This window comes from Notothenia rossii, assembly GCF_949606895.1.
Source record: "Notothenia rossii genome assembly, chromosome: 12".
Taxonomy (NCBI): Eukaryota; Metazoa; Chordata; class Actinopteri; order Perciformes; family Nototheniidae; genus Notothenia; species Notothenia rossii.
The window spans coordinates 23,481,017-23,508,553 of record NC_136911.1 but is presented as its reverse complement, the minus strand read 5'-3'; the positions used below and the strand labels follow the sequence as shown (position 1 = coordinate 23,508,553).

At 40.2% G+C, this 27,537-nt stretch overlaps 1 protein-coding gene across 1 annotated transcript in view; it reads right to left on the bottom strand.

Annotated features, from left to right (window-relative positions):
• Positions 1 to 23,466, bottom strand: part of plxdc2b (plexin domain containing 2b) — a gene marked incomplete at its 5' end in the record, with an annotated part of 98,739 nt that extends 75,273 nt beyond the window's left edge. Inside the window, 2 exon segments of the mRNA XM_079661858.1 lie at positions 23,060 to 23,067; positions 23,367 to 23,466. Of these exon segments, the coding sequence (XP_079517984.1) occupies positions 23,060 to 23,067; positions 23,367 to 23,466 (108 nt within the window).
• Positions 23,467 to 27,537: the final 4,071 nt, after the last annotated feature.

Sequence of the window (27,537 nt, the reverse complement as noted above, 5' to 3'; positions counted from 1 at the left end):
AGCCGTGCCATAAACCAAACCATCAACGCGCTCTCTAGACCACATATCATCCAACAGTTTATCCCGTTTCCTTTGGACAATCAACAACTACACAGGATCAAAGCCAACTTCATGGCAATGCAGGTATGCCCGGTGCGGTCGGTGCTATTGACGGGACGCACATAAAAATAATTGCGCCCTCAAAAGATGAGGACGTGTTCGTCAATAGAAAGAAAGTACATTCCATCAACACGCAGATTGTTTTCATTCATCATGATAGGGGGGCTTGAACGGCGGTATGGGCTGTTATTGAAAGTGTTTAAGTGCTGGAAATATGCTCATTGGATAATAGTTTGCAGGGTGCTTTTAATTGCCTCCTCGATTTAATGCAATTTACGTATTTGTATTGTTTGCTCTCTCTCTTTAACGTGCATATACAACGTCATTATCGTGGTCTGCACAAACTTGTCATCATGCGTGTATTCTGCTAACTGCACTGTCCATAACTATTTGATAGGAATACATTTCTAGCCTCGGCTATTTCCTTGTTTTAGTGGGCTCGTTTGTGGGATGTTGCGGATGAGTTTCACCGAGACCGCCTGCTCTGAACAACCAATCACCGTACTGACCGCTTCTAAACTCATGCACGAGAATCGACGTCATCCATAGCAACGGCGCGTCACTCTTAGTTCACTCTTAGTGATTTATCCTTAGTATGAGTAGGTCTCAGCGGCTTTGTGAATAACCTTTAAGAAAAAACTCCTACGTAAAATGTTTTAGCGCGAGTTAGGAGCACTCCTAGCGGTAAGATCAAATGCTTTGTGAATACAGCCCCAGGTTTTCTTTGTCCTATCTCATCTTATCCTCAGTTTGCTGTGCTGCGTTCAACTCGAGTCGGGAATCTGCACGCTGTCAAAACAGCTGTTAAACCCCCGGAGGATCTAACTTCTGTCTGTTCATTGTCTTCTTTTTCCTCAGTAAGACAGATGTTCAGTCCCTCATCGTATTCCCAAAGCTATTACAATCTGAATACCATGAATCTGACCGGCTAGAAACCTAAAGCAGCTGAACGGAGCGAGCCGAACGTGGAAAACCTGCTGATGGATGGACTTGCTTTGCTCGGAATTGAGACTAACGTTCCCTTCTTTTACCGTCCTGTCCACGAGACGCCATTTTAAGGCTCTGTTCTGTTTGGCTCTATGACGAGGACAACATTTGAGTTGAAGGAAGGAAGGAAACAATGTTCGTAGAAAATGTCGTCTGCAGAAACTCAGGAGACAAGCCAAGATATTTAGTTTAAGACTGAACGATAAAATAATGCATGCATATAAACAACAGTTGCACGGACACACATTTCTTAAATATATAAATAATACAGTTTATTTATAAAGGCGTCTTTCAAGGCTCTCAAGGTCGCCGTGCAAGGTGCACAAAAGAAATCCAAAGAAACACGACAATATAAACTGAGAAACAGAGGAGGCCAGCGTGAAGAGAAGTGTTTTGAGACATGATTTGAAAATGGAGAGACATATAAATGAATGTCTGAAATGTTTGTTCACGGCTCGTGTTGTTGATATGCACGAAAAGCTAAGAATCAACACATTGTGGAAAGCCTCGTCTTAAAGCTGCTGAAAGTATATTATAATAACCCTCCATACTACAGTTCACACGTTAACCTGTGACATCAGAGAAGCATCTTACCATTCTCAACTTTCTTCTTTCATTTTCTTATTAGTAACTTCTACTAGTAACTCATTAATAATAATAATAATAATAATAATAATAATAATAATAATAATAATAATAATAAATGGGATTTATATAGCGCTTTTCTAGACCCAAAGACCCTGTACATTACGAGTAAGGTCGACAAACAAAACAAGAACAAAAACAAAAACAAAACAAAAACAGAAAAGCAGTCAGGAGGATGTTGGTTCAGAGGGGGGAGGGGCGGGTTTAAGGATAAGCAGAGTTGAAGAGGTGGGTTTTGAGACGGGACTGGAACAGGGTGAGGGACTCAGACTCACGGAGGTCTTGGGGGAGGGAGTTCCAGAGCTTCGGGGCTGCCACAGAGAAGGCTCTGTCCCCGAAGCTCCGGAGTTTGGCCTTGGGGATTGAAAGCAAACCGGCTGAGGTGGATCTGAGGGACCGGGGTGGTTGGTAGAGGATGAGGAGGTCAGTGAGGTAGAGGGGGGCCAGATGGTGGAGGGCTTTGTAAGTGAGGACCAGGAGTTTGTAGTGAATGCGGTGTGAGACGGGAAGCCAGTGGAGTTCTTTGAGGACCGGGGTGATGTGATGCCATGATTTGGTGTGGGGGAGGAGTCTGGCGGCTGCGTTCTGGACACGCTGGAGTCCACTGACACTGAGGGAGGTGGAGCTTATGCCGTAGAGGAGTGAGTTGCAGTAGTCAAGGCGGGAGGAGATGAAGGCGTGAATGAGTCGCTCAGCTGCGGGGCGGGCGAGAGAGGGACGGAGTTTGGCGATATTGCGGAGGTGGAAAAATGAGATTCATTAAGATGCATCCCGTGAACGTGCTGTTTTTCAACCCATTGCTTCCTTGTGTATGAATGCAGGAGCATCGCACCTCTCTTCCTTACAGTTATTTTAAACGACACACTAAAGGAGGGCACGGCGAAAGTATTTACTTCTGGTGTATCTCTTCTGATGAAGCACAGTCATAAAGCAGCTGTGCTGATTTACACGTTGAGGTTTCTGGGGTTAAAGAGTCCACAAAGAGAGATATCTCTTTTAGAGGCTCCAGACTTTTACAGCCCCAAAAAGCTCCTCCGTCAGCTGCTGTGAAAACAGATTTATCTCTACATCTCCTGAAATGTGTTTCCTGAAAGCGCCAAAACATGCTGACACTGCCAACGCATGAAAGTGACGAGTGAAGAGGCTAAATGTCAGCCTGTCTGATCGGAGGGGTTAAAGGTCTGTGAGCTCTTTCAATCACGTATTTGCTCATTGGTTCTCAGCGTCTGGTTATGTTTGCCGACTCGGGGAGTGTTTGTCTAATGCGTTCGCCTCGCTGCAGGCAGGGTGATTCAAACAGAGCGTTGAGGATTGAGGCTGTTTGCTAGAAACAAGAGAAAGGTCAGAAGTCAAGCTGAGGGACGAATAAAAACACGACCCTTACACACCGTCTGAAGCCTCTGATAAACCAAGCTCTTTCTTTCATTCTTTAATGGAAAAGCAGCTTTTAGTTATTATGCCCCAACAATTTGGAACAAACTGCCCAAATCTCACGTCCGCCGGAACACTTCCTATTTTTAAATCCCGACTAAAAACGCACCTATTAGCCGCTGCTTTTAATTGAGCTGCCCGTACTCACACTACAGTAGGCCTTTCAGTCATGCGTTCTGTACCTGCTGTGTTTATTTATTTATTTTATTTCATTACCTTTGCTTTTTATGCCTGTTTTTAAATGCCTTTTTAATAATGTATTCATGCTGTATTTGTTCTTAAATGTCGTTTGCTTTTAATCTGTAAAGCACTTTGAATCGCCACGTGCTGAAAAGTGCTATATAAATAAAATTGCCTTGCCCTTTGATATTGATGTCATCAAATTGATCAAAGTGAGTGTGTGTGTGTGTGTGTGTGTGTGTGTGTGTGTGTGTGTGTGTGTGTGTGTGTGTGTGTGTGTGTGTGTGTGTGTGTGCACATGGTAATTTTCTGTTGTGTTGAAAACGTTTTTTTTTCTAAATAAAAAAAATGTTTAAAATTATAAATAGTGAAAAATAAAATATAACATCTTTCTTGTGTGGACCAAAATATAATACTAAATATTATATAACTGATTTTTTTCTAAACCAAAATGACAAAAAAACATTATTCTAATACGGGTCATTTCTGTGTAGGGTCCAAATCACTCGAACATAAGGGTTAAAGGTGGAGGGTTGGAAAAAGGGGTTCGATAGCTTCCTATTGGAGGGTTTGTTCACTTCCTGTTTGAGGTTTGTTGACTTCCTGTTTGAGGTTTGTTGACTTTCTGTTTAAGGTTTGTTGACTTCCTGTTTGAGGTTTGTTTACTTTCTGTTTGAGTTTTGTTCACTTCCTGTTTGAGGTTTGTTGACTTCCTGTTTAAGGTTTGTTGACTTCCTGTTTGAGGTTTGTTGACTTCCTGTTTGAGTTTTGTTGACTTCCTGTTTGAGGTTTGTTTACTTCCTGTTTGAGGTTTGTTCACTTCCTGTTTGAGGGCTTAGTAACCTCCTTATAGAGGGTTCGATAACGTCCTGTTAGAAGCTTCCTGACTTTGACAGGGTGCAAACCTAAAGCAGCTGACAGGAGCAGCAGAAAGGGGAACATCTGCTGTGAAACTGAATTATCTCTTCTTTAGCTATAGATTGAGACTAAAGCTCCCTTGTTTCACGAGACGTCATTTCACGGCTCTTCTCTGTTTCTTTTGGCTCTATGACGAGGAACGTTTGAGTTTTGCTTCAGGAAGGAAAGGATTTCTGTATCAAATCTTTCCTGCAGAAACTCAGAAATATATTTAGTTCGATAACTTCCCGTTAGTAGCTTCTTCTTGGCCATTTAGAATACCAATTGTGTGGCAACGATTCCCCCATTATCCCTCAATGGGAGTAGAGGCGTAGTCTGGTGACATAGTGATTTAGTGTTGGGGCTTTGTAGCGTGATATTGATTCACATCTTGTGGAAATTCAATGGTGAAAGTGAGGTATTGATACCTCTCCATTAGACAGCAGTTGAAGGACAGGCCTCAACGAAACACTCCTAACATCGTTCATCTTTTCACAATGCTGAAAGAAAACTGGGGCAGGAAGAGAAACGAGAACAAGAAAGTGGGTCGGAGGGGAAATGAAGAAGTGCTGAAGAGATAGAGAGTGTGATGAGGCACTTTCCCACCATCAGGTACAACAGGAAGCAGTGTCTGATTGCTATAACCTCCAGCTTATTAACAACACACCCTCAGGGTCAAACAGGCAATCATACGAGCTTGTTGGCCAATCATTTGTGACACAGAAACATCAACAGGAAGCTTGGAAATGAGGAAAAGGACCAATATAAACTTCGAGCCAAAAGACAATCAGAGACTGGTTTGCCCCGTGAGTTCTCCTTTAAATACAACCTCTGAAGACGCTTAAGTTCTCATGCATTAAAGTCCTATTTGTGGTAGCAGTGTGTAAGCTAATAGCTGTCAACATGCATTGCTAATAAAAAGTTTATACAAGGAATTTTACCCCCTTTTTGCTAGCCTACTTTTAGCGATACAATAGCTGTTACTCCTGCTAGGCTAACTAGCTTCTACTAAGAAAGGGAAAGCTCTAATCTGAAAGCTGACAGAAGAAGAGACTCCCACTGGGTGCTGCTTTTCAATCTGGCGATTTCAAAACCCTGAGTCATTGTTAGCGCCTGCACAATGACTCAGGGTTTTTGTTGCTTTATTTAAAAAGGAGGGGGGTCTTGCTAGCTTTCTGTGTCATTAATCCACTTCTGGTAACCTCACATAACACATTACACGTTTCTTTTTGTTAACGAGCCAAACATTTAGACAAAAACTGATCTGCATACAGACTCTACTTTGTTCTGCAAAGAAGGGTCCAAAAACAAGCCATCCTTTCCATCTGTGAACACTTAATACTCAACAGAGCCTATAAAAGGTTTATACAAGTCTGTCTCTTTACAGCATTCAAGCTTGGAGGCTAGCAGCTACTAATCTAAAAAGCTAGGCTAATCACACAAGCTCATCGCTAACAACAGCTGTGACTCCCGCTGTGACTCCCGCTGCTTTTCAACCCAGTTATTTCAAAACCTGCTGAGTCATTGTACACACACACACACACACACACACACACACACACACACACACACACACACACACACACACACACACACACACACACACACACACACACACACACACACACACACACACACACACACACACACACACACACACACACACACACACACACACACACTCTTTTGTTTTTTGTATTATTATTATATCAAATAACTCGTTGATATTCATTCCCACTACCTCTCAATATCAAATTTGAACGCTCATTGGATAGATGAGACTTCCAGGATTAGCAGCTGTCTGAATAGAAAATAATAGAATCCTTTATTGTCATTAAACAGGTACAATGACATGAGTACAGCTACTCCTTTTGTTTTTAAGGTGCCATCAAATAACAAAAAACAAGAGACGTACAAGATCCAGGAGGAGACAACATACAAACAACAAGCCTTCATACTTCAATATGCAGATCAAGTTAAAGTGCAGGAATATATCAGTTTAAGTACAAATACATATGTTTGAATGTGTTTTAAAAAATATATATATATATATACCCCCACTGACGCCCATTCAATAAGTGCTGGGAAGCAGGTCTACATCAGGCCTCAACAGGGTGAATTGATTTCATCCCCTAAACACTTTATTTATGACTTGAGTAAATGTGTTTCGATGTAGTTGTGTTACCCAGAGGCCTTTGGGGTGAATGGGAAGACAGCCAGACGTGTAATCAATATAGAAACTTGTCTGCCTGAGACACATATCAGCAGAGATGTTAAAGTACACACATCCTTTCCTCAAGTAGAAGTAGATAATCGTGTTTCAAAATACTCTGGTGAAAGTAGAAGTACTGATTAAACTTCTTTACTCAAGTCAAAGTAAAGAGGCTTTGAAATGTACTTCAGTAAAAAGTACCCATAACTAGCAGCTGTTTTAAAGAGTACCTGACCTCCCTTTATATGAATAGAACAATAATGTCATTGTTAGCTAATGAATGTTTCCATGGTGACCAACGGCAACATGACAACGTATTTGGGTTCAACATGTAAGAAGTAGAAAGTACAGGTATTTCTGTTCAACATGTAAGAAGTAGAAAGTACAGGTATTTGAGTTCAACATGTAAGAAGTAGAAAGTACAGGTATTTGTGTTCAACATGTAAGAAGTAGAAAGTACAAGTATTTGAGTTCAACATGTGAGAAGTAGAAAGTGCAGGTATTTGTGTTCAACATGTAAGAAGTAGAAAGTACAGGTATTTGTGTTCAACATGTGAGAAGTAGAAAGTGCAGGTATTTGTGTTCAACATGTAAGAAGTAGAAAGTACAGGTATTTGAGTTCAACATGTGAGAAGTAGAAAGTACAGGTATTTGTGTTCAACATGTAAGAAGTAGAAAGTACAGGTATTTGTGTTCAACATGTAAGAAGTAGAAAGTACAGGTATTTGTGTTCAACATGTAAGAAGTAGAAAGTACAGGTATTTGTGTTCAACATGTAAGAAGTAGAAAGTACAGGTATTTGTGTTCAACATGTAAGAAGTAGAAAGTACAGGTATTTGTGTTCAACATGTAAGAAGTAGAAAGTACAGGTATTTGAGTTCAACATGTAAGAAGTAGAAAGTACAGGTATTTGAGTTCAACATGTGAGAAGTAGAAAGTACAGGTATTTGAGTTCAACATGTAAGAAGTAGAAAGTACAGGTATTTGTGTTCAACATGTAAGAAGTCAAAGTAAAAAGTCATCAGAAAAATAAGTAGTGGAGTAAAGTACTGATAACACAAACATGTACTTCAGTACAGTAACAAAGTATTTGAACTCCAGTACTTCACCCCTCTGCATATCAGCGATAGGGATACACACAAATATTTAGGCTGAGCATTAAAGCACATTAACATAGTGGCCAAATGGCGGTACAAATACTTCCTGTGTCATTCTGTGACGCCATTTTGGCCCAAAAAAACGTTCTCCCATTGACTTACATCGGGAAAAGATGACTGTTTATCGTCGTTATTTAAATCAAAAGGGTCTAAAAGTTATAGAATTCACTAAAAGCCAAATCCAGAGGTATTGGTTTAGTGTTGGACACAGAGTCCTTTGAGTTGAAAACATCTATACTTTTCCGTAATTGCAGCAACGTTTCAGAAACTGAGGCAACGTCGCTGTAGAAATTGGATAAAAAACATGTTTTTGACGTGTCTCTTAGACGGAAACTGTCGTCACAGAGACCTATAGCTGGTTTGCTGGAGCAGATTGGCTGCCAGGTGTAAATTTGATATGTATCGTCTTTCTATCTCGCCATACGGCTGTCAGACTGAGCACTGAAGCTCAATCAGACAAAGTGTGACCTCCCAATTGGTTGATATAGTGGAAAAACAATGCCCAACAAATATAAAGTAGCTCAGAGAGATGATAAAATCCAAGGTGGCGTCTGTTGGTGCTCCTTTGTCGAGAAATGGTCGTCATAAAAACAATATGAATCGCCCTTGGAGCGTATTTGTTTACGTTGAAACGATGTGAGGAGACTCCTTACTGCCAGAAACATTCCAACATGTGGACACAGGCAGGACTCATCCGTCACTAAATAAATGAATCAGTCAATACAAAGGCCCATCTAACTTCTACCAGTTACTGATGGCTTTTCCATTCACCTCGTCACATTTATTTCCTTAGTGCAATGGCACCAATCACATATTCATAATTAAACGTCTCACACTCATTTACCTCCCGTCTAATTAAAGCCTGCTGAGGCACCGGGAGACGATGCCTTTAAACGGGAGGCGATTACCACCATCATGTGTTGCATAAACACCCTTTAATGGGCTTTACCCCTCCATGACAAACACCACGTGTCACTTCCTCTGGGCAGGACATTGTTAGCAGCTGAGAATGGATGTGGTATATCACCTCAACAATCCCACTGAGAGGGCTTCGGCAAAAGCTTCCTTACATAATCTGTGAATGTTCGGGAAATATTGAGATACAACGATGACAGAAAAAAGAAAATATATATTTTGTGGAAACATTTTAATTTAAATGTTGTATTTGTCTATTTTCTATCCCTAAAGGAAAATAACAAACCTCCTTACACCCCTGAATTTATATATTTGAGAGATCAAATCACTTTGTAGTTCAAGCTCATGATGACACTCACTTGGGGTCACAAGTGTACCTTCCTTTATCTCGACAAATGAAAAAGGTTGCAAAAAACTTCCCTGAAGACGTTTTGGGAAATCACCAAGTGTTTCTCCATCAATCATAATATCTAAACTGGGGTAAAACAAATCCTTTAACTTCTGGAAATCTGTTGAGTTTTAATCTGATGCACGCTAGCGGCAAACCAGATGATGGGAAATAAAAAAATAAAAAAATACCTGTACTTTCTACTTCTCACATGTTGAACTCAAATACCTGTACTTTCTACTTCTCACATGTTGAACTCAAATACCTGTACTTTCTACTTCTTACATGTTGAACTCAAATACCTGTACTTTCTACTTCTCACATGTTGAACTCAAATACCTGTACTTTCTACTTCTTACATGTTGAACACAAATACCTGTACTTTCTACTTCTTACATGTTGAACACAAATACCTGTACTTTCTACTTCTTACATGTTGAACACAAATACCTGTACTTTCTACTTCTTACATGTTGAACACAAATACCTGTACTTTCTACTTCTTACATGTTGAACACAAATACCTGTACTTTCTACTTCTCACATGTTGAACACAAATACCTGTACTTTCTACTTCTTAAATGTTGAACTCAAATACCTGTACTTTCTACTTCTTACATGTTGAACACAAATACCTGTACTTTCTACTTCTTACATGTTGAACACAAATACCTGTACTTTCTACTTCTTACATGTTGAACACAAATACCTGTACTTTCTACTTCTTACATGTTGAACACAAATACCTGTACTTTCTACTTCTTACATGTTGAACACAAATACCTGTACTTTCTACTTCTTACATGTTGAACACAAATACCTGTACTTTCTACTTCTTACATGTTGAACTCAAATACCTGTACTTTCTACTTCTCACATGTTGAACTCAAATACCTGTACTTTCTACTTCTTACATGTTGAACTCAAATACCTGTACTTTCTACTTCTTACATGTTGAACACAAATACCTGTACTTTCTACTTCTTACATGTTGAACTCAAATACCTGTACTTTCTACTTCTTACATGTTGAACACAAATACCTGTACTTTCTACTTCTTACATGTTGAACTCAAATACCTGTACTTTCTACTTCTTACATGTTGAACTCAAATACCTGTACTTTCTACTTCTCACATGTTGAACACAAATACCTGTACTTTCTACTTCTTACATGTTGAACTCAAATACCTGTACTTTCTACTTCTCACATGTTGAACTCAAATACCTGTACTTTCTACTTCTTACATGTTGAACTCAAATACCTGTACTTTCTACTTCTTACATGTTGAACTCAAATGCCTGTACTTTCTACTTCTTACATGTTGAACTCAAATACCTGTACTTTCTACTTCTCACATGTTGAACTCAAATACCTGTACTTTCTACTTCTTACATGTTGAACACTAATACCTGTACTTTCTACTTCTTACATGTTGAACTCAAATACCTGTACTTTCTACTTCTTACATGTTGAACACTAATACCTGTACTTTCTACTTCTTAAATGATGAACTCAAATACCTGTACTTTCTACTTCTTACATGATGAACTCAAATACCTGTACTTTCTACTTCTTACATGTTGAACACTAATACCTGTACTTTCTACTTCTTACATGTTGAACTCAAATACCTGTACTTTCTACTTCTTACATGTTGAACACTAATACCTGTACTTTCTACTTCTTAAATGATGAACTCAAATACCTGTACTTTCTACTTCTTACATGATGAACTCAAATACCTGTACTTTCTACTTCTTACATGTTGAACACAAATACCTGTACTTTCTACTTCTTACATGTTGAACTCAAATACCTGTACTTTCTACTTCTTACATGTTGAACACAAATACCTGTACTTTCTACTTCTTACATGTTGAACTCAAATACCTGTACTTTCTACTTCTTACATGTTGAACACAAATACCTGTACTTTCTACTTCTTACATGTTGAACACAAATACCTGTACTTTCTACTTCTTACATGTTGAACTCAAATACCTGTACTTTCTACTTCTTACATGTTGAACACAAATACCTGTACTTTCTACTTCTTACATGTTGAACTCAAATACCTGTACTTTCTACTTCTTACATGTTGAACTCAAATACCTGTACTTTCTACTTCTTACATGTTGAACTCAAATACCTGTACTTTCTACTTCTTACATGTTGAACACTAATACCTGTACTTTCTACTTCTTACATGTTGAACTCAAATACCTGTACTTTCTACTTCTTACATGTTGAACTCAAATACCTGTACTTTCTACTTCTTACATGTTGAACTCAAATACCTGTACTTTCTACTTCTTACATGTTGAACTCAAATACCTGTACTTTCTACTTCTTACATGTTGAACACAAATACCTGTACTTTCTACTTCTTACATGTTGAACTCAAATACCTGTACTTTCTACTTCTTACATGTTGAACTCAAATACCTGTACTTTCTACTTCTTACATGTTGAACTCAAATACCTGTACTTTCTACTTCTTACATGTTGAACACTAATACCTGTACTTTCTACTTCTTACATGTTGAACACAAATACCTGTACTTTCTACTTCTTACATGTTGAACTCAAATACCTGTACTTTCTACTTCTTACATGTTGAACTCAAATACCTGTACTTTCTACTTCTTACATGTTGAACACTAATACCTGTACTTTCTACTTCTTACATGTTGAACCCAAATACCTGTACTTTCTACTTCTCTCATTTTCCAAACAGGCTGGTTCCTTTAGTCTGAATGTGTGTTTGGTGGCGTGATCATTATTATTCAGAGTCATTGCGTGCCTATTGATTTGAACACGATCCGTGTATCCATCATTTCCTGGTCTTCTCTAAAGAAGAGGGACCAATGGAAACGTTGTCATGTTGCCGTTGGTCACCATGGAAACATTCATTAGCTAACAATGACATTATTGTTCTATTAATATAAAGGGAGGTCAGGTACTCTTTAAAACAGCTGCTAGTTATGGGTACTTTTTATTTAACCTGTTTAGCCCTGAGCCTGTTTTCAGGTTTCATGCTCCAAAAGGACATGCCCAGAACAAATGACGATATCTTCTAAATGAATAATCTTTTTTCTCAAAGCAATGATAACTGTAAGTTGGATGTAGATCAGATCCTATGCTCAATAACACGCTGCAAACAAACATGTCCATTCATGGTCTCTTTAAATAAACATGATCATATAATATAGATTATTTCAACACAAGCATTTCAGAAGAGAAATGTCCAAACTCCCGTAAAGGACGAGCTGCCAACTGGCCTCTTGTTTACAGCTTTGGGATTTTGGGAAGAGCTCAGGAAAAGGACAGCCGGAGAAAACTGTTCCAAAAACTGCATCTTCCAAACAAAGATCACCCTGACCTCCAGAAACCTTTTCCTGCTTCTGGGAAAAGTCTTTTGTCCGCTCATTCCTGGCAGTCATGATTCCTGAAGGGTCTTACAGATGTCTCACCAAACACAGAGTTGAGTGGCCATGACTCATTGGAGGAGTGAATCTGCCAAACAGGCCTGTTGCACAAGACCAGCAGCGAGAGCAGGGATGAGTCCTAAGACCTGCAAGGGACTCAGCATTTTAGCATTTCCTGTCCACTGGTCTGGAAGGCAATGTTTTCTGTGGTTAGCACGAGCTGAGGGGATTTTCAGTTTTGTTTTACGCCATGAAATACGTCAGCAAATACTCAAAACTGTAAATCTTTTAATTTCCACCCAAGTGTCGCACAGTGAGGACCCATTGCTGCAGGGAGAGCTGGCTCTTTGAGAGTTCTGCGAGAATAAAGAAACTTCTGGACGTGGAAGATCTCTCCGGGCAGAAAAACAACATCAGTGTGTGGAGGGGTTCGCTTTTAAACAATGCTTGAACATACTTAAAGGGCAGAGATGGCAAAAGTACACACATCCTTTACTCAAGTAGAAGTACAGATACTCGTGTTTAAAAATACTCTGGTGAAAGTAGAAGTACTGACTAAACTTCTTTACTCAAGTCAAAGTAAAGAACTTTGAAATGTACTTCAGTAAAAAGTACCCATAACTAGCAGCTGTTTTAAAGAGTACCTGACCTCCCTTTATATTAATAGAACAATAATGTCATTGTTAGCTAATGAATGTTTCCATGGTGACCAACGGCAACATGACAACGTTTCCATTGGTCCCTCTTCTTTAGAGAAGACCAGGAAATGATGGATACACGGATCGTGTTCAAATCAATAGGCACGCAATGACTCTAAATAATAATGATCACGCCACCAAACACACATTCAGACTAAAGGAACCAGCCTGTTTGGAAAATGAGAGAAGTAGAAAGTACAGGTATTTGAGTTCAACATGTAAGAAGTAGAAAGTACAGGTATTTGTGTTCAACATGTGAGAAGTAGAAAGTACAGGTATTTGAGTTCAACATGTAAGAAGTAGAAAGTACAGGTATTTGAGTTCAACATGTAAGAAGTAGAAAGTACAGGTATTTGAGTTCAACATGTGAGAAGTAGAAAGTACAGGTATTTGAGTTCAACATGTAAGAAGTAGAAAGTACAGGTATTTGAGTTCAACATGTAAGAAGTAGAAAGTACAGGTATTTGAGTTCAACATGTGAGAAGTAGAAAGTACAGGTATTTGAGTTCAACATGTAAGAAGTAGAAAGTACAGGTATTTGGGTTCAACATGTAAGAAGTAGAAAGTACAGGTATTTGTGTTCAACATGTAAGAAGTAGAAAGTACAGGTATTTGAGTTCAACATGTAAGAAGTAGAAAGTACAGGTATTTGAGTTCAACATGTAAGAAGTAGAAAGTACAGGTATTTGAGTTCAACATATAAGAAGTAGAAAGTACAGGTATTTGTGTTCAACATGTAAGAAGTAGAAAGTACAGGTATTTGTGTTCAACATGTAAGAAGTAGAAAGTACAGGTATTTGAGTTCAACATGTAAGAAGTAGAAAGTACAGGTATTTGAGTTCAACATGTAAGAAGTAGAAAGTACAGGTATTTGGGTTCAACATGTAAGAAGTAGAAAGTACAGGTATTTGGGTTCAACATGTAAGAAGTAGAAAGTACAGGTATTTGAGTTCAACATGTAAGAAGTAGAAAGTACAGGTATTTGGGTTCAACATGTAAGAAATAGAAAGTACAGGTATTTGAGTTCAACATGTGAGAAGTAGAAAGTACAGGTATTTGGGTTCAATATGTAAGAAGTAGAAAGTACAGGTATTTGAGTTCAACATGTAAGAAATAGAAAGTACAGGTATTTGAGTTCAATATGTAAGAAGTAGAAAGTACAGGTATTTGAGTTCAACATGTAAGAAATAGAAAGTACAGGTATTTGAGTTCAACATGTAAGAAGTAGAAAGTACAGGTATTTGTGTTCAACATGTAAGAAGTAGAAAGTACAGGTATTTGTGTTCAACATGTAAGAAGTAGAAAGTACAGGTATTTGTGTTCAACATGTAAGAAGTAGAAAGTACAGGTATTTGTGTTCAACATGTAAGAAGTAGAAAGTACAGGTATTTGTGTTCAACATGTAAGAAGTAGAAAGTACAGGTATTTGAGTTCAACATGTAAGAAGTAGAAAGTACAGGTATTTGTGTTCAACATGTAAGAAGTAGAAAGTACAGGTATTTGAGTTCAACATGTAAGAAGTAGAAAGTACAGGTATTTGTGTTCAACATGTGAGAAGTAGAAAGTACAGGTATTTGTGTTCAACATGTAAGAAGTAGAAAGTACAGGTATTTGAGTTCAACATGTAAGAAGTAGAAAGTACAGGTATTTGTGTTCAACATGTGAGAAGTAGAAAGTACAGGTATTTGTGTTCAACATGTGAGAAGTAGAAAGTACAGGTATTTGAGTTCAACATGTAAGAAGTAGAAAGTACAGGTATTTGTGTTCAACATGTGAGAAGTAGAAAGTACAGGTATTTGTGTTCAACATGTAAGAAGTAGAAAGTACAGGTATTTGAGTTCAACATGTAAGAAGTAGAAAGTACAGGTATTTGTGTTCAACATGTGAGAAGTAGAAAGTACAGGTATTTGTGTTCAACATGTGAGAAGTAGAAAGTACAGGTATTTGAGTTCAACATGTGAGAAGTAGAAAGTTCAGGTATTTGAGTTCAACATGTAAGAAGTCAAATTAAAAAGTCGTCAGGAATACGATATTACTTTATTATTGGTCAGATCAAGTCTGAAATTTGACTTGCATCACAGCAGCTCCATGTCCAACATCAACAGACAAGTATCCAGACACAATACATGAAACACAAACAACAAACATTTAACATAACAGAACAATCAGTTGAGAGAAAACATGCTCAAAGATCCTTCAGCGTGCATCTGATCTGGGATCAGCTCTGTGTTTACTGTGAGGATCGACTGATGCACAAAGGAGTGCTTCAGTCTGACCTTATTGAATGGTGGGACCCTGTATCTCCGATCAGATGGTAGCAGTTAAATAAGTAGTGGAGTAAAGTACTGATGTACTTAAGTACAGTAACAAAGTATTGGTACTCCATTACTTCCCAGCTCTGCTAAAGGGCATCAGGCTACATGCAGGTTTAATTTCGAGGAGGGAGCAACAACATCATGTAATAAAAATGTGATTTACGGGTTAGTGGTCGCATGCTGTTAACATGATAAACAAGCCAGTAAAGAGAGGTCAAGTGAGGGGGCAGGTTTGCACTCACTGGAATACATGCAGATGCTGCTGACTCGATACACGTCAGAGAAACCAGTCACAGCAACCAGTGGAAGATAATGCCAGTTATTTAAGAGTTAGATAAACGTCCGTCCTTCATTCTTTCCATTTTCATGAGAATAATAACTATGTTTGTAGTCATTTTGTAAACAGTTGGTCCTTCATTGCTTAAGATTCCTCACTACAGCGCCTCTGCTAAGACGTTTTCTAACAAATAAGCCCTCTTTAAAACACAGAAACGCATGCAGCTGTGTATCACAACACAATTTAACTTCTGCAAGTATAACAATTCCCACGCTGCTGCACCGAAGTGATGAAATACGTTTGAGCGTTCGCTGAAGGGAGTTTAAAGAATTGTATATTCTTATACATGTCCCGAAGCTACATATCCTGAAGCTACATATCCTGAAGCTACATATCCTGAGGCTACATATCCCGAAGCTACATATCCTGAGGCTACATATCCTGAAGCTACATATCCTGAGGCTACATATCCTGAAGCTACATGTCCCGAAGCTACATGTCCCGAAGTTACATGTCCCGAAGCTACATATCCCGAAGCTACATATCCCGAGGCTACATATCCCGAGGCTACATATCCCGAAGCTACATATCCCGAAGCTACATATCCCAAAGCTACATATCCCGAAGCTACATGTCCCGAAGCTACATGTCCCGAAGTTACATATCCCGAGGCTACATATCCCGAGGCTACATATCCCGAGGCTACATATCCCGAAGCTACATATCCCAAAGCTACATATCCCAAAGCTACATATCCCGAAGCTACATATCCCAAAGCTACATATCCCGAAGCTACATGTCCCGAAGCTACATGTCCCGAAGTTACATGTCCCGAAGCTACATATCCCGAGGCTACATATCCCGAGGCTACATATCCAGAAGCAACATATCCCGAAGCTACATATCCCGAGGCTACATATCCAGAAGCTACATATCCCGAAGCTACATATCCCGAAGCTACATATCCCGAGGCTACATATCCCGAAGTTACATATCCCGAGGCTACATATCCAGAAGCAACATATCCCGAAGTTACATATCCCGAGGCTACATATCCCGAAGCTACATATCCCGAAGCTACATATCCCGAAGCTACATATCCCGAAGCTACATATCCCGAGGCTACATATCCCGAAGCTACATATCCCGAAGCTACATATCCCGAGGCTACATATCCCGAAGCTACATATCCCGAAGCTACATATCCCGAGGCTACATATCCCGAAGCTACATATCCCGAGGCTACATATCCCGAAGTTACATATCCCGAAGCTACATATCCCGAAGCTACATATCCCGAGGCTACATATCCCGAAGCTACATATCCCGAGGCTACATATCCCGAAGTTACATATCCCGAAGCTACATATCCCGAAGCTACATATCCCGAGGCTACATATCCCGAAGCTACATATCCCGAGGCTACATATCCGGAAGCTACATATCCTGAGAACAGCAGGAGCTCTGGCTTGTCTTTGTCCAACAAAAGTCAGTGTCCCTCACACGTTTCAAGACATGCTGCTACATGCCTTCGTCTATATGTGCAACTAGGTGTGAGGTTTTTGTTTCTCACACTCTGCGTCCCTCAGGTCCCGTATACTTTTAAATCCATGCAGCAGTGAGGCAGGATCATCTGTTCATCGGTTAAACTCCTCTAATATCTGCTGTGATTTAAAGAAGAAATGCATATATCGTTCCCGGGATAAAGACGTTTCGTCTACCCATATTTAAACCGTTTAGAAGTCCTCCAAATACATCGGCGTTCAGAAAAGACAAGAAAGATCGTACAGGTGAATCAAAAATCAGCAGGAGAGGACTCTTTAAAGTAGAGACACTACATACTGATATACACCTGAACATCAGCAGGAGAGGACTCTTTAAAGTAGAGACACTACATACTAATATACACCTGAACATCAGCAGGAGAGGACTCTTTAAAGTAGAGACACTACATACTGATATACACCTGAACATCAGCAGGAGAGGACTCTTTAAAGTAGAGACACTACATACTGATATACACCTGAACATCAGCAGGAGAGGACTCTTTAAAGTAGAGACACTACATACTGATATACACCTGAACATCAGCAGCGGAGGACTCTTTAAAGTAGAGACACTACATACTGATATACACCTGAACATCAGCAGGAGAGGACTCTTTAAAGTAGAGACACTACATACTGATATACACCTGAACATCAGCAGGAGAGGACTCTTTAAAGTAGAGACTCTACATACTGATATACACCTGAACATCAGCAGGAGAGGACTCTTTAAAGTAGAGACTCTACATACTGATATACACCTGAACATCAGCAGGAGAGGACTCTTTAAAGTAGAGACACTACATACTGATATACACCTGAACATCAGCAGGAGAGGACTCTTTAAAGTAGAGACACTACATACTGATATACACCTGAACATCAGCAGGAGAGGACTCTTTAAAGTAGAGACACTACATACTGATATACACCTGAACATCAGCAGGAGAGGACTCTTTAAAGTAGAGACACTACATACTGATATACACCTGAACATCAGCAGGAGAGGACTCTTTAAAGTAGATACACTACATACTGATATACACCTGAACATCAGCAGGAGAGGACTCTTTAAAGTAGAGACACTACATACTGATATACACCTGAACATCAGCAGGAGAGGACTCTTTAAAGTAGAGACACAACATACTGATATACACCTAAACATCAGCAGGAGAGGACTCTTTAAAGTAGAGACACTACATACTGATATACACCTGAACATCAGCAGGAGAGGACTCTTTAAAGTAGAGACACTACATACTGATATACACCTGAACATCAGCAGGAGAGGACTCTTTAAAGTAGAGACACTACATACTGATATACACCTGAACATCAGCAGGAAAGGACTCTTTAAAGTAGAGATTATTAGTAGGAGTTTCTGGAAGCTGAAGAGGAGATTAGCTGCTCTGAGTTTCATTAACTATCGGCCTCTTGGCTCTTTTGTGTCTGAGCCCATTGAACTCTCAGAGGTTCTATTTCTTCCCAAAGTGAAAGAGGAGGGGGGGGGCGTGACTAATGAAAGATCCCTGTTGCATGCTGGGATGGGGGGGGCGGGGATGTGCCTCCCTGTCTAAGTGGTAAATGGCATGACCCAGTGATTTTAAACCAGTGTGTCGTGGGAAATTGTCCAAATTCACTACTACTGTCCCAGAAAATAGGATTTAGCTGCTGCTGCAATGGTGCCAAATCTACCAAATCTACCTAGTAACTGAACTCGTGGCCAAATTGAGAGACTTGCCATTAAATATAATTATTTATTGACACTTTTTACGCTGCTTTGGACAATCTTGTACACATTGAAGTGACTGTTATTTTGTATATATTGATTGTTGTGCTTTTATTTATGTCTTAATGTGTGCATATGTATAAATGTGTCTGTTGATTGGAGCTATACATATTTTTATATACATTTGTCTTTGTAATCAGAATTGTGGGACACGGTATTTCGATCTCTCTGTACACACAAACTGAAAGGTTGACAATAAAATTGACTTTGACTGTTTTATGCTACAGTAGGTTATTTTGTAAGTATTTTGGTCGTTGGTGTGGATGTCTGTCTCCAAACAGGTTGAAACCCACTGTGGCTTCCTGCAGGGAAACCCAAAAACCCCTCCTTTTTCTCTAATACCACCCCACCCCCCGTCTTCATCCATTCACAGCAGGTCCTTTCAGCAGTTCATTCAGAGGAGCAATAAAGAGTCTGCTCTGAAATGTGCAATGTCAGAAAGAGGGAGAGTTTGGGGAGGAGGGGCGGATCCCAAGACAATCCCAACTTTAAAGTAGACGGACCTCCCATTCTGCAGACAGATTATCATCCTGAAGCACAAAGAGAGGGGGGGGGGGGGGGGACCCTGGAGCATTTAGCATGAGAAGGTTTCATATCAAGTCGTTTGGTGGGAAATTAATGCATCACTTCAGAAATATGTCGTGTGCAGCGTGTGTGAATCTTATAGAAATAACTGGATGAAGCATTTTTTGAATACAATGCAGTCTAAAAACCACTGTGTGTGGACACTAAGGGGACATGGGGGTCTTTTATCACATATATCAGTAGGTAGTGTCTCTACTTTAAAGAGTCCTCTCCTGCTGATGTTCAGGTGTATATCAGTATGTAGTGTCTCTACTTTAAAGAGTCCTCTCCTGCTGATGTTCAGGTGTATATCAGTATGTAGTGTCTTTACTTTAAAGAGTCCTCTCCTGCTGATGTTCAGGTGTATATCAGTATGTAGTGTCTTTACTTTAAAGAGTCCTCTCCTGCTGATGTTCTGGTGTATATCAGTATGTAGTGTCTCTACTTTAAAGAGTCCTCTCCTGCTGATGTTCAGGTGTATATCAGTATGTAGTGTCTTTACTTTAAAGAGTCCTCTCCTGCTGATGTTCAGGTGTATATCAGTAGGTAGTGTCTCTACTTTAAAGAGTCCTCTCCTGCTGATGTTCAGGTGTATATCACTATGTAGTGTCTCTACTTTAAAGAGTCCTCTCCTGCTGATGTTCAGGTGTATATCAGTATGTATTGTCTCTACTTTAAAGAGTCCTCTCCTGCTGATGTTCAGGTGTATATCAGTATGTAGTGTCTCTACTTTAAAGAGTCCTCTCCTGCTGATGTTCAGGTGTATATCAGTATGTAGTGTCTCTACTTTAAAGAGTCCTCTCCTGCTGATGTTCAGGTGTATATCAGTATGTAGTGTCTCTACTGTGACATGTCTTTCTTTCTCATACTGCCTCTGCTGCAGCACCTCTTTTCACCCTCTGTCTGAAACCAGAGCTGCTCTGATTGGTTAGCTGGCCGGCTCTGTTGTGATTAGTCAACCGGAGATAGATGTCCCGCCCCCTTAGCCAATCACGTACAATGTGCTGGAGCGCGAGTACAGTGATGTCACTATGTACCAGAAGTGAACAAAGGAGGAGTATGAACAGTGTCCTCATCCCTCCATACAGCGACTTTATCAATTTTATGTTCTGTGCTAATTGAAAATGCAATTAAATAAACGTCATGAGCTCCGTTAGAGACACCTGTAGTGTTGAAGCGAGGCAACAAAAGAAGGATTGTGAACCAAGGAAGGATTTGTCGGCTAACGAGGAATCCAGGTGTTTAAACCGACTAATCCAAAGCTTTAAAAACCACAAAGATCAAAGCCCATATTCCCCTGCAGCGCACACACACACACACACACACACACACACACACACACACACACACACACACACACACACACACACACACACACACACACACACACACACACACACACACACACACACACACACACACACACACACACACACTTTTTCCACTCTGAGGCAAAAAGCACAACGATGCTCAGAGCTCTCAGGAAGTCGTGTAATTTCATCCAGATGTGAAAACACGCTACAACATCCCAGAACATTTCCATTAGCAGGAACGCGCTGCAGCTTCAGAAAGGATGCAGATATAAAAACACAAATGTTCCTCAGGATGAAGAAACATCTTCTCAACACATGCAGCATGTAGAGAACATTCAGCAACTTGAGGAGACATGCGCACTTTGCGCAGCGTTTACTAAAAGCTGCAGAACCGAGGCCGTTGTGTTTGAGCTTCTTCAGCGTTTGGTTTCTGCAGCTTTTAGTAAACGCTGCGCAAAGTGCGCATGTCTCCTCAAGTTGCTGAATGTTCTCTATGCTGCATGTGTTGTTGCTGAAGATATTTCTGAGTGTGTACAGGAAGAGGAACAGGAACATGTGTACAGTTTTTACATCTGCATCCTTCCTGAAGCTCAACGTGTTTCTCCTTGAAGATGTTCTGGGTCGTTGTAGCGCGTTAACACCTGTTGGCCACCGTACATTTCACTAAAAACATGCCACCATTTCCACTTCTCTGCATCATCAGTGTGTGACTTCAACCTGCACTCTATTAATAAATCCTCCCTACAGCAGCGCAGCTCAGGTCAGTCTACGACGAAGGAAGCTCCTCGCCCAGATCTCTAAAAATACTGTCCTACATACTGAAAGAGCCCTGGCCACTCAGAGAGGAAACTGTTGTGTTTCAGGAGTTTCTGTCAAAGTGCAGCCTCTAAAATCAGCCTACACTCAGACGCTTCTCCCACAGAGAAACACACACACTGTGGGCAGCAGATTGATTGAACACATAAATACGACGGAAAGTAAAGTGTGTGTGAGCGGTCACACACGGCTGATAGCGTCTCCTCCAAACAGAGCCGTACATTCCAGTAACTGTGGTCACACACACACACACACACACACACACACACACACACACACACACACACACACACACACAATTTACAGGCAGTGTCAGCAGCAGGGCATTTCTCTAACCACTATCTGATATGTGATGAAAATCCACTGCCAGCAATAAAAGCTCCGGGAAACAAGAGCCTGTGTGTGTGTGTGTGTGTGTGTGTGTGTGTGTGTGTGTGTGTGTGTGTGTGTGTGTGTGTGTGTAGAGGCTTTACAGTGGAAATATTGTTCCTCCGTATTGACTGTCTTATAGCAACAACCCATATGGATTCTCATGTTGCTATGACACACAGAGACACACTTCATCTCTTTTACAGAAAATAAAGCATACATTAAACTTCTCTTCTGCAGGACTGCTGCACGTGCACCGCTCACAAAACACACACACAGATTCCCACACCTGCACTGATTACTTAACTGTAGCAGGTAACCGAGCCTGGGAGGACTGCATGGGCAAAGATGTCAATACGAAAGACAATTAGCTCAAGCAAGTAGTGAAAACATGATGACCAGAAGAAAGGAAGTTTCTGTTTTGTTCCTAAAAATGAGATACTGAAAGAGGAACATCCTTCTTTTCTAGACATTTAAATATGATCAACATTCAGCCACACAGCAGTATGGAACCCTCATGCACGCCTCATGCACGCTCCGCTTGTGTCAGAGGCTTTCCTGCAACCACACTGGACTCCAAACCCTCCAGATTCTAGAGGAACATCTCAGAAACACACACCTGAACCTGACTCCTGCACCACTCTGATCTCACACCTGCACACCTCACATAAACACCAACACACCTGCACACCTGCACACCTCACATAAACACCAACACACCTGCACACCTCACATAAACACCAACACACCTGCACACCTCACATAAACACCAACACACCTGCACACCTCACATAAACACCAACACACCTGCACACCTCACATAAACACCAACACACCTGCACACCTCACATAAACACTAACACACCTGCACACCTGCACACCTCACATAAACACCAACACACCTGCACACCTCACATAAACACCAACACACCTGCACACCTCACATAAACACCAACACACCTGCACACCTGCACACCTCACATAAACACCAACACACCTGCACACCTCACATAAACACTAACACACCTGCACACCTGCACACCTCACATAAACACCAACACACCTGCACACCTCACATAAACACCAACACACCTGCACTGAATGCCTTGCTGGTAATCAGCTCAAACATGTGGGGGAAATGATACTAAGAATAAAACAAAGTCTCAGGAAAAAGGAAGCTAGTCCTTTCATAACAGCTCTTTTTCTTTGCTCCTTTAACATGAAAACAGGACCTCATTTGATCAAATAAAACCCCTCATGCATGCCCCCCTTGTTTCAGGGGCTTTCGTGCAGTGAGTCTCTCCTCTCACATGTTGTTTGTGTCGCTTCTTACCTTTGTTGTTGGCTCCAGTCTCGGCTCCGGTTCCCACCACAAACTGCACCACTAAAACCAGTCCGACCAGCAGCAGCTGCAGCGTCCTCACAGCCGACATGTCCTCCTGCTTCCCGGCGTTTCTCTGCACAGATCCCCGTACAATCCTCCGGTCTCTCTCTCTGTCTCTCTCTCTCTCTCTCGGAACAGAACCGTGTTTTTGTTCCACCGTGCGCCACGCTGCGCTCCTGGAGACAGTCAAAACGTCTCCAGCTCCAAAAACAAACCCAAAAAAACCGAAAGAAGTAAAAGTTAGAAGCTTTAAATCCTCCAGCTACGATCCGCTGCTACATCACACAGGCAGGAGGTGCGGAGTGTGTGTGTGTGTGTGTGTGTGTGTGTGTGTGTGTGTGTGTGTGTGCGTGTGTTCCGTCACCAGCTCCTCGCAGCCAATGGCTTCTCCTTCTGTTTGATCATCAGTGTGTTTCTTCTTCTTCCTCAGGGATATGAGAAATTGCGAATTGTACATTATTTTATGAAATGAATCTTGTATGTGTCTTTAGATGTGTTACTTATATGAATGTGAATATACTGAAGTCATGTGAAATACATCTTATTCCGCGGACAGTAGAGGTTTTATCCTGCAGGTATTATATATATTTCATTGTATTTTCTGCACTGTTTGGTTGATGTGTAGCTCTGCAGAATAAAGAAGTGAAACCTGCAGGACTCATTCCTCAGGGCTTTGTTTCTGTTGGTGACATGCTGCCAGGCAATGTTTAGCAGTTTCTAGTCAGATTGTGTCTTTTCTACCTTTGTCACCTTCTCTGACAGGTGACTGAGCTGTGAGGGCGCCCTCTTCAGGTGGAAGTTAATAACCCTAACCGTAAACTATAAAACATACAAATGTAACACTGTTTTTTTGAACCCTTTCTTGAAATTCAACATGTAGAAAAGTCGGCCATTTCCTTTAGCCAAACACAGACTACAGTACAGCCGTTACACCAACTAAGGACATATCTCATGTTTTACATTTGGTATTTCCATCGCTAAAAAGTCATAGCCTATAGGCAGATACATGTATGGTATCTCATCCCACTGTATGTCGACATGTCTGGTGTCCATTCCTATCAATATCCTGAAAGAGAAATCAGGAAAGATGTGGTTAAGGTGCATCAAAAGTACCACTCAGGTGAAAATCAATGTCATTACTATTAGTGGTTTCCTGCAGCAGAGACACTTGCGATGCATTCAAAGTCGTGTAAGTTAGTCATAAGATAAGGAACGTCCTGAATAAAGACTAAAGAATAAGGCTGGTTGAACGATTCTAGGTTGATGGGATGATATTAAAACCTCTGTTTCTCTTCATCCGTTGTTTGCTTCCTCCGCAGATTGAAAATAGAGAAAGCTCTCATGTGTGAGGGAACATATTTATTTATTTATTTCCCCCTCATTGTTTGTGCTCGTTTTCCTCAGGAGGGATAACGTGCACCACATGCTCGATCCAATTAAGACTCACTGCTGCACCACAAGACATGGAAACTCAAGAAAACACACAGAGGAAGCTCCTGCTGCACATTCCTAAATGTTTTGCAATCAATGGATTGAATAGATAATGAAAGTCATTCAAATCCAAACACAGTTATTCTGCCTAACAAACGCATGCCCAAATGAAAACAGATCGATAGATAGAAATCACTTTCGTAATTACCATTTCTCATGATTATCTTCACTGTCCACTCAAATGAATCCAGCTCTTTATCTTAACAGAGTTATCTGTTTCTGCACAAAATAAAAATCGATCAATGTTTATTTATATAGCCCAATATCACAAATGTTACATTTGTCTCAGTGGACTTCAGTTTGTACAGAATATCAGTATGACAATACGACACCCTAAATGCTGCAGTTATGGAGCATACCTTTCCTTTTATCCTAATTTGGTTTGTTTGTGTGTAATTGCTATTAGTTTCCACAGCTTTATCAACTTTTACTTACCAAAGAAACTGGAATTTTAACCATATGATATCAAATAAATGTTATTAAATCTAATTAAAATTCTAAGAGCTACCAATTAGGACATAACTATAATTTAGATTTTGGTAGAATTAGGTAGAGAGCTTTTAGACATAGCAAACATTAGCTAGTTAGCTTGTTAGATATATAGCAAACATTAGCTTGTTAGTGTAGCAAGCGCTAAGCTAGTTAGTTTGTTAGATATAGCAAACGATAGCTAGTTAGTTTGTTAGATATAGCCAATGTTAGCTAGTTAGTTAATTAGATAATGTTTGGAAGGTAGCTAATTAGCTAACGTTCACTATCTGAATAGCTCACAATAGATTGTATAGCAAAAAGTAATAATGATTCAAATAATAAATTGTTTGTGAAAAAAAATCCATCTACCTTTCCACCTTAGGAATTAAAAAAGAAGCAGAGCACATAATAATCTTCACTTAGAAATCATGTAAAACATATAAAGATAATGTTAAAACTTAGCAAGAATCCTCACGTTTTTTTCCTCAGATCACGTTGATGCAGTGATGGTTGTTTGTGTTCATTTTGAACAGCTTAAAGCTTTAACAATGCTTACTTATGAAAAAAATAAAAACAAAACAAGGGCCCATACTTCCTGTTTACACTCCACATCCCCAAAACATATCCTAACAGTTTGATTAATACGTACAATTATGTTTTGTTGGCCCTATAGGGATCAGCATGTCCCACTGACATCGACTTATGGAGAAAACCGTTTAACATGAACTGTAAAAATGCACATGGCTCTTACTGTCTCAGAGATTGTGTGAAAACTCCCCACATGTCTGTAGAAACTGCCTGCTTCTTCTTTCACTTCCCCACAAAATAATATCACACATTTCCAACATCATAAGAATATCTGCTGACAGCGCCAAGATAGTGTCACAACCGTTTTCTCCCATAACTCAACACACACAGTCAAAAGGGAAGTATATCAAACATTTATATAGAAAACAGACACAATCCCACCTGGGTGGATATCAAAATATACAGCTCAGTGATGTATTTCCCTCCTAAAAAGGAGATGGACAGTCTTTAAATCAAGCTGTCAAGTGTTAGAATAAAAAGAGGTTTAGTCCGGAGGCTAGGAGAGCATCTTCCATTCACTCCAATGCATTTACGCTCTTTATTTCCCCCTCTCTGCAACGCTTTCTAAGCACTTCAATCATCAGACAGCTGCTCTAGAAGCCAAGCTACTCTTTTAAACATCTTTCTCTTTCTCTAAACTCTCCTTACACCTAATTCTACAAACCCTTCATAGAGCTGCAGATAGCTGTAACAAGCACCAACATTTACTCATCCCTCTGGGGTCATTTATCTATAAAAAAAAGAAGCCTGTTAGCTAAGAGGACCCTCAGAATTTTAACCACTGCATCCATTTCTGTGATTTTGGTGAATAACCTGTTTTTGACTACAGGGAAGTCACATGTACTGTTTAGGATCTTCTCCAGAGCCTTTGTGTGTCATTTTAAACTCAACATGTTCAAATGGAAAGCATTTGGGACTCTAAAACACACTAATACTAGTCTTCTACGTTAGCAGGACAATGAATAACATGATGTCTCCAGTACCTCTACTACTGCACTCCTACATCCCATAATACCTCTTCCACCATGCATGTTAGACTACCCAGTTTCCCATTGGCATATTATTTAGATTTTATGACATCCATTCCTGATTAATTCCTGACGTCTGAATTTGGTTTCTTCGTGCTCAGAAATCAATTAATTTATCTTCTGCTCTTATGGAAATTGGTTGTACACAATGCATAAAACACCCATTACGATGTATTCTATTTAATGTACAATAAAGGATGCATTTGAGACAAGACATCCAGCTCAGTGAGGACTACTTTCACAGAACTGCAGCGTTTTTCTAAAGACCGGTCGAGCCCCTGGGCAGATCGCCATTCACTGTCACTGAATACAAAGAGAAGAAACAGACACTTTCCCGACACTCAGCCGGAGAGCAGGAAGACCAATTCTATCATTAGAGGGAACTTCACCTTGACCTGGCTGAATGTCACAGCTGCAGGAGGGTAAACTGTTGAAATGCTGTGAAAACTCAGGATGGGAGAGCGTGTAAACAAAGAAATCAGCAGAGAGGACAAAAGTACACACATCCTTTACTCAAGTAGAAGTACAGATACTCGTGTTTC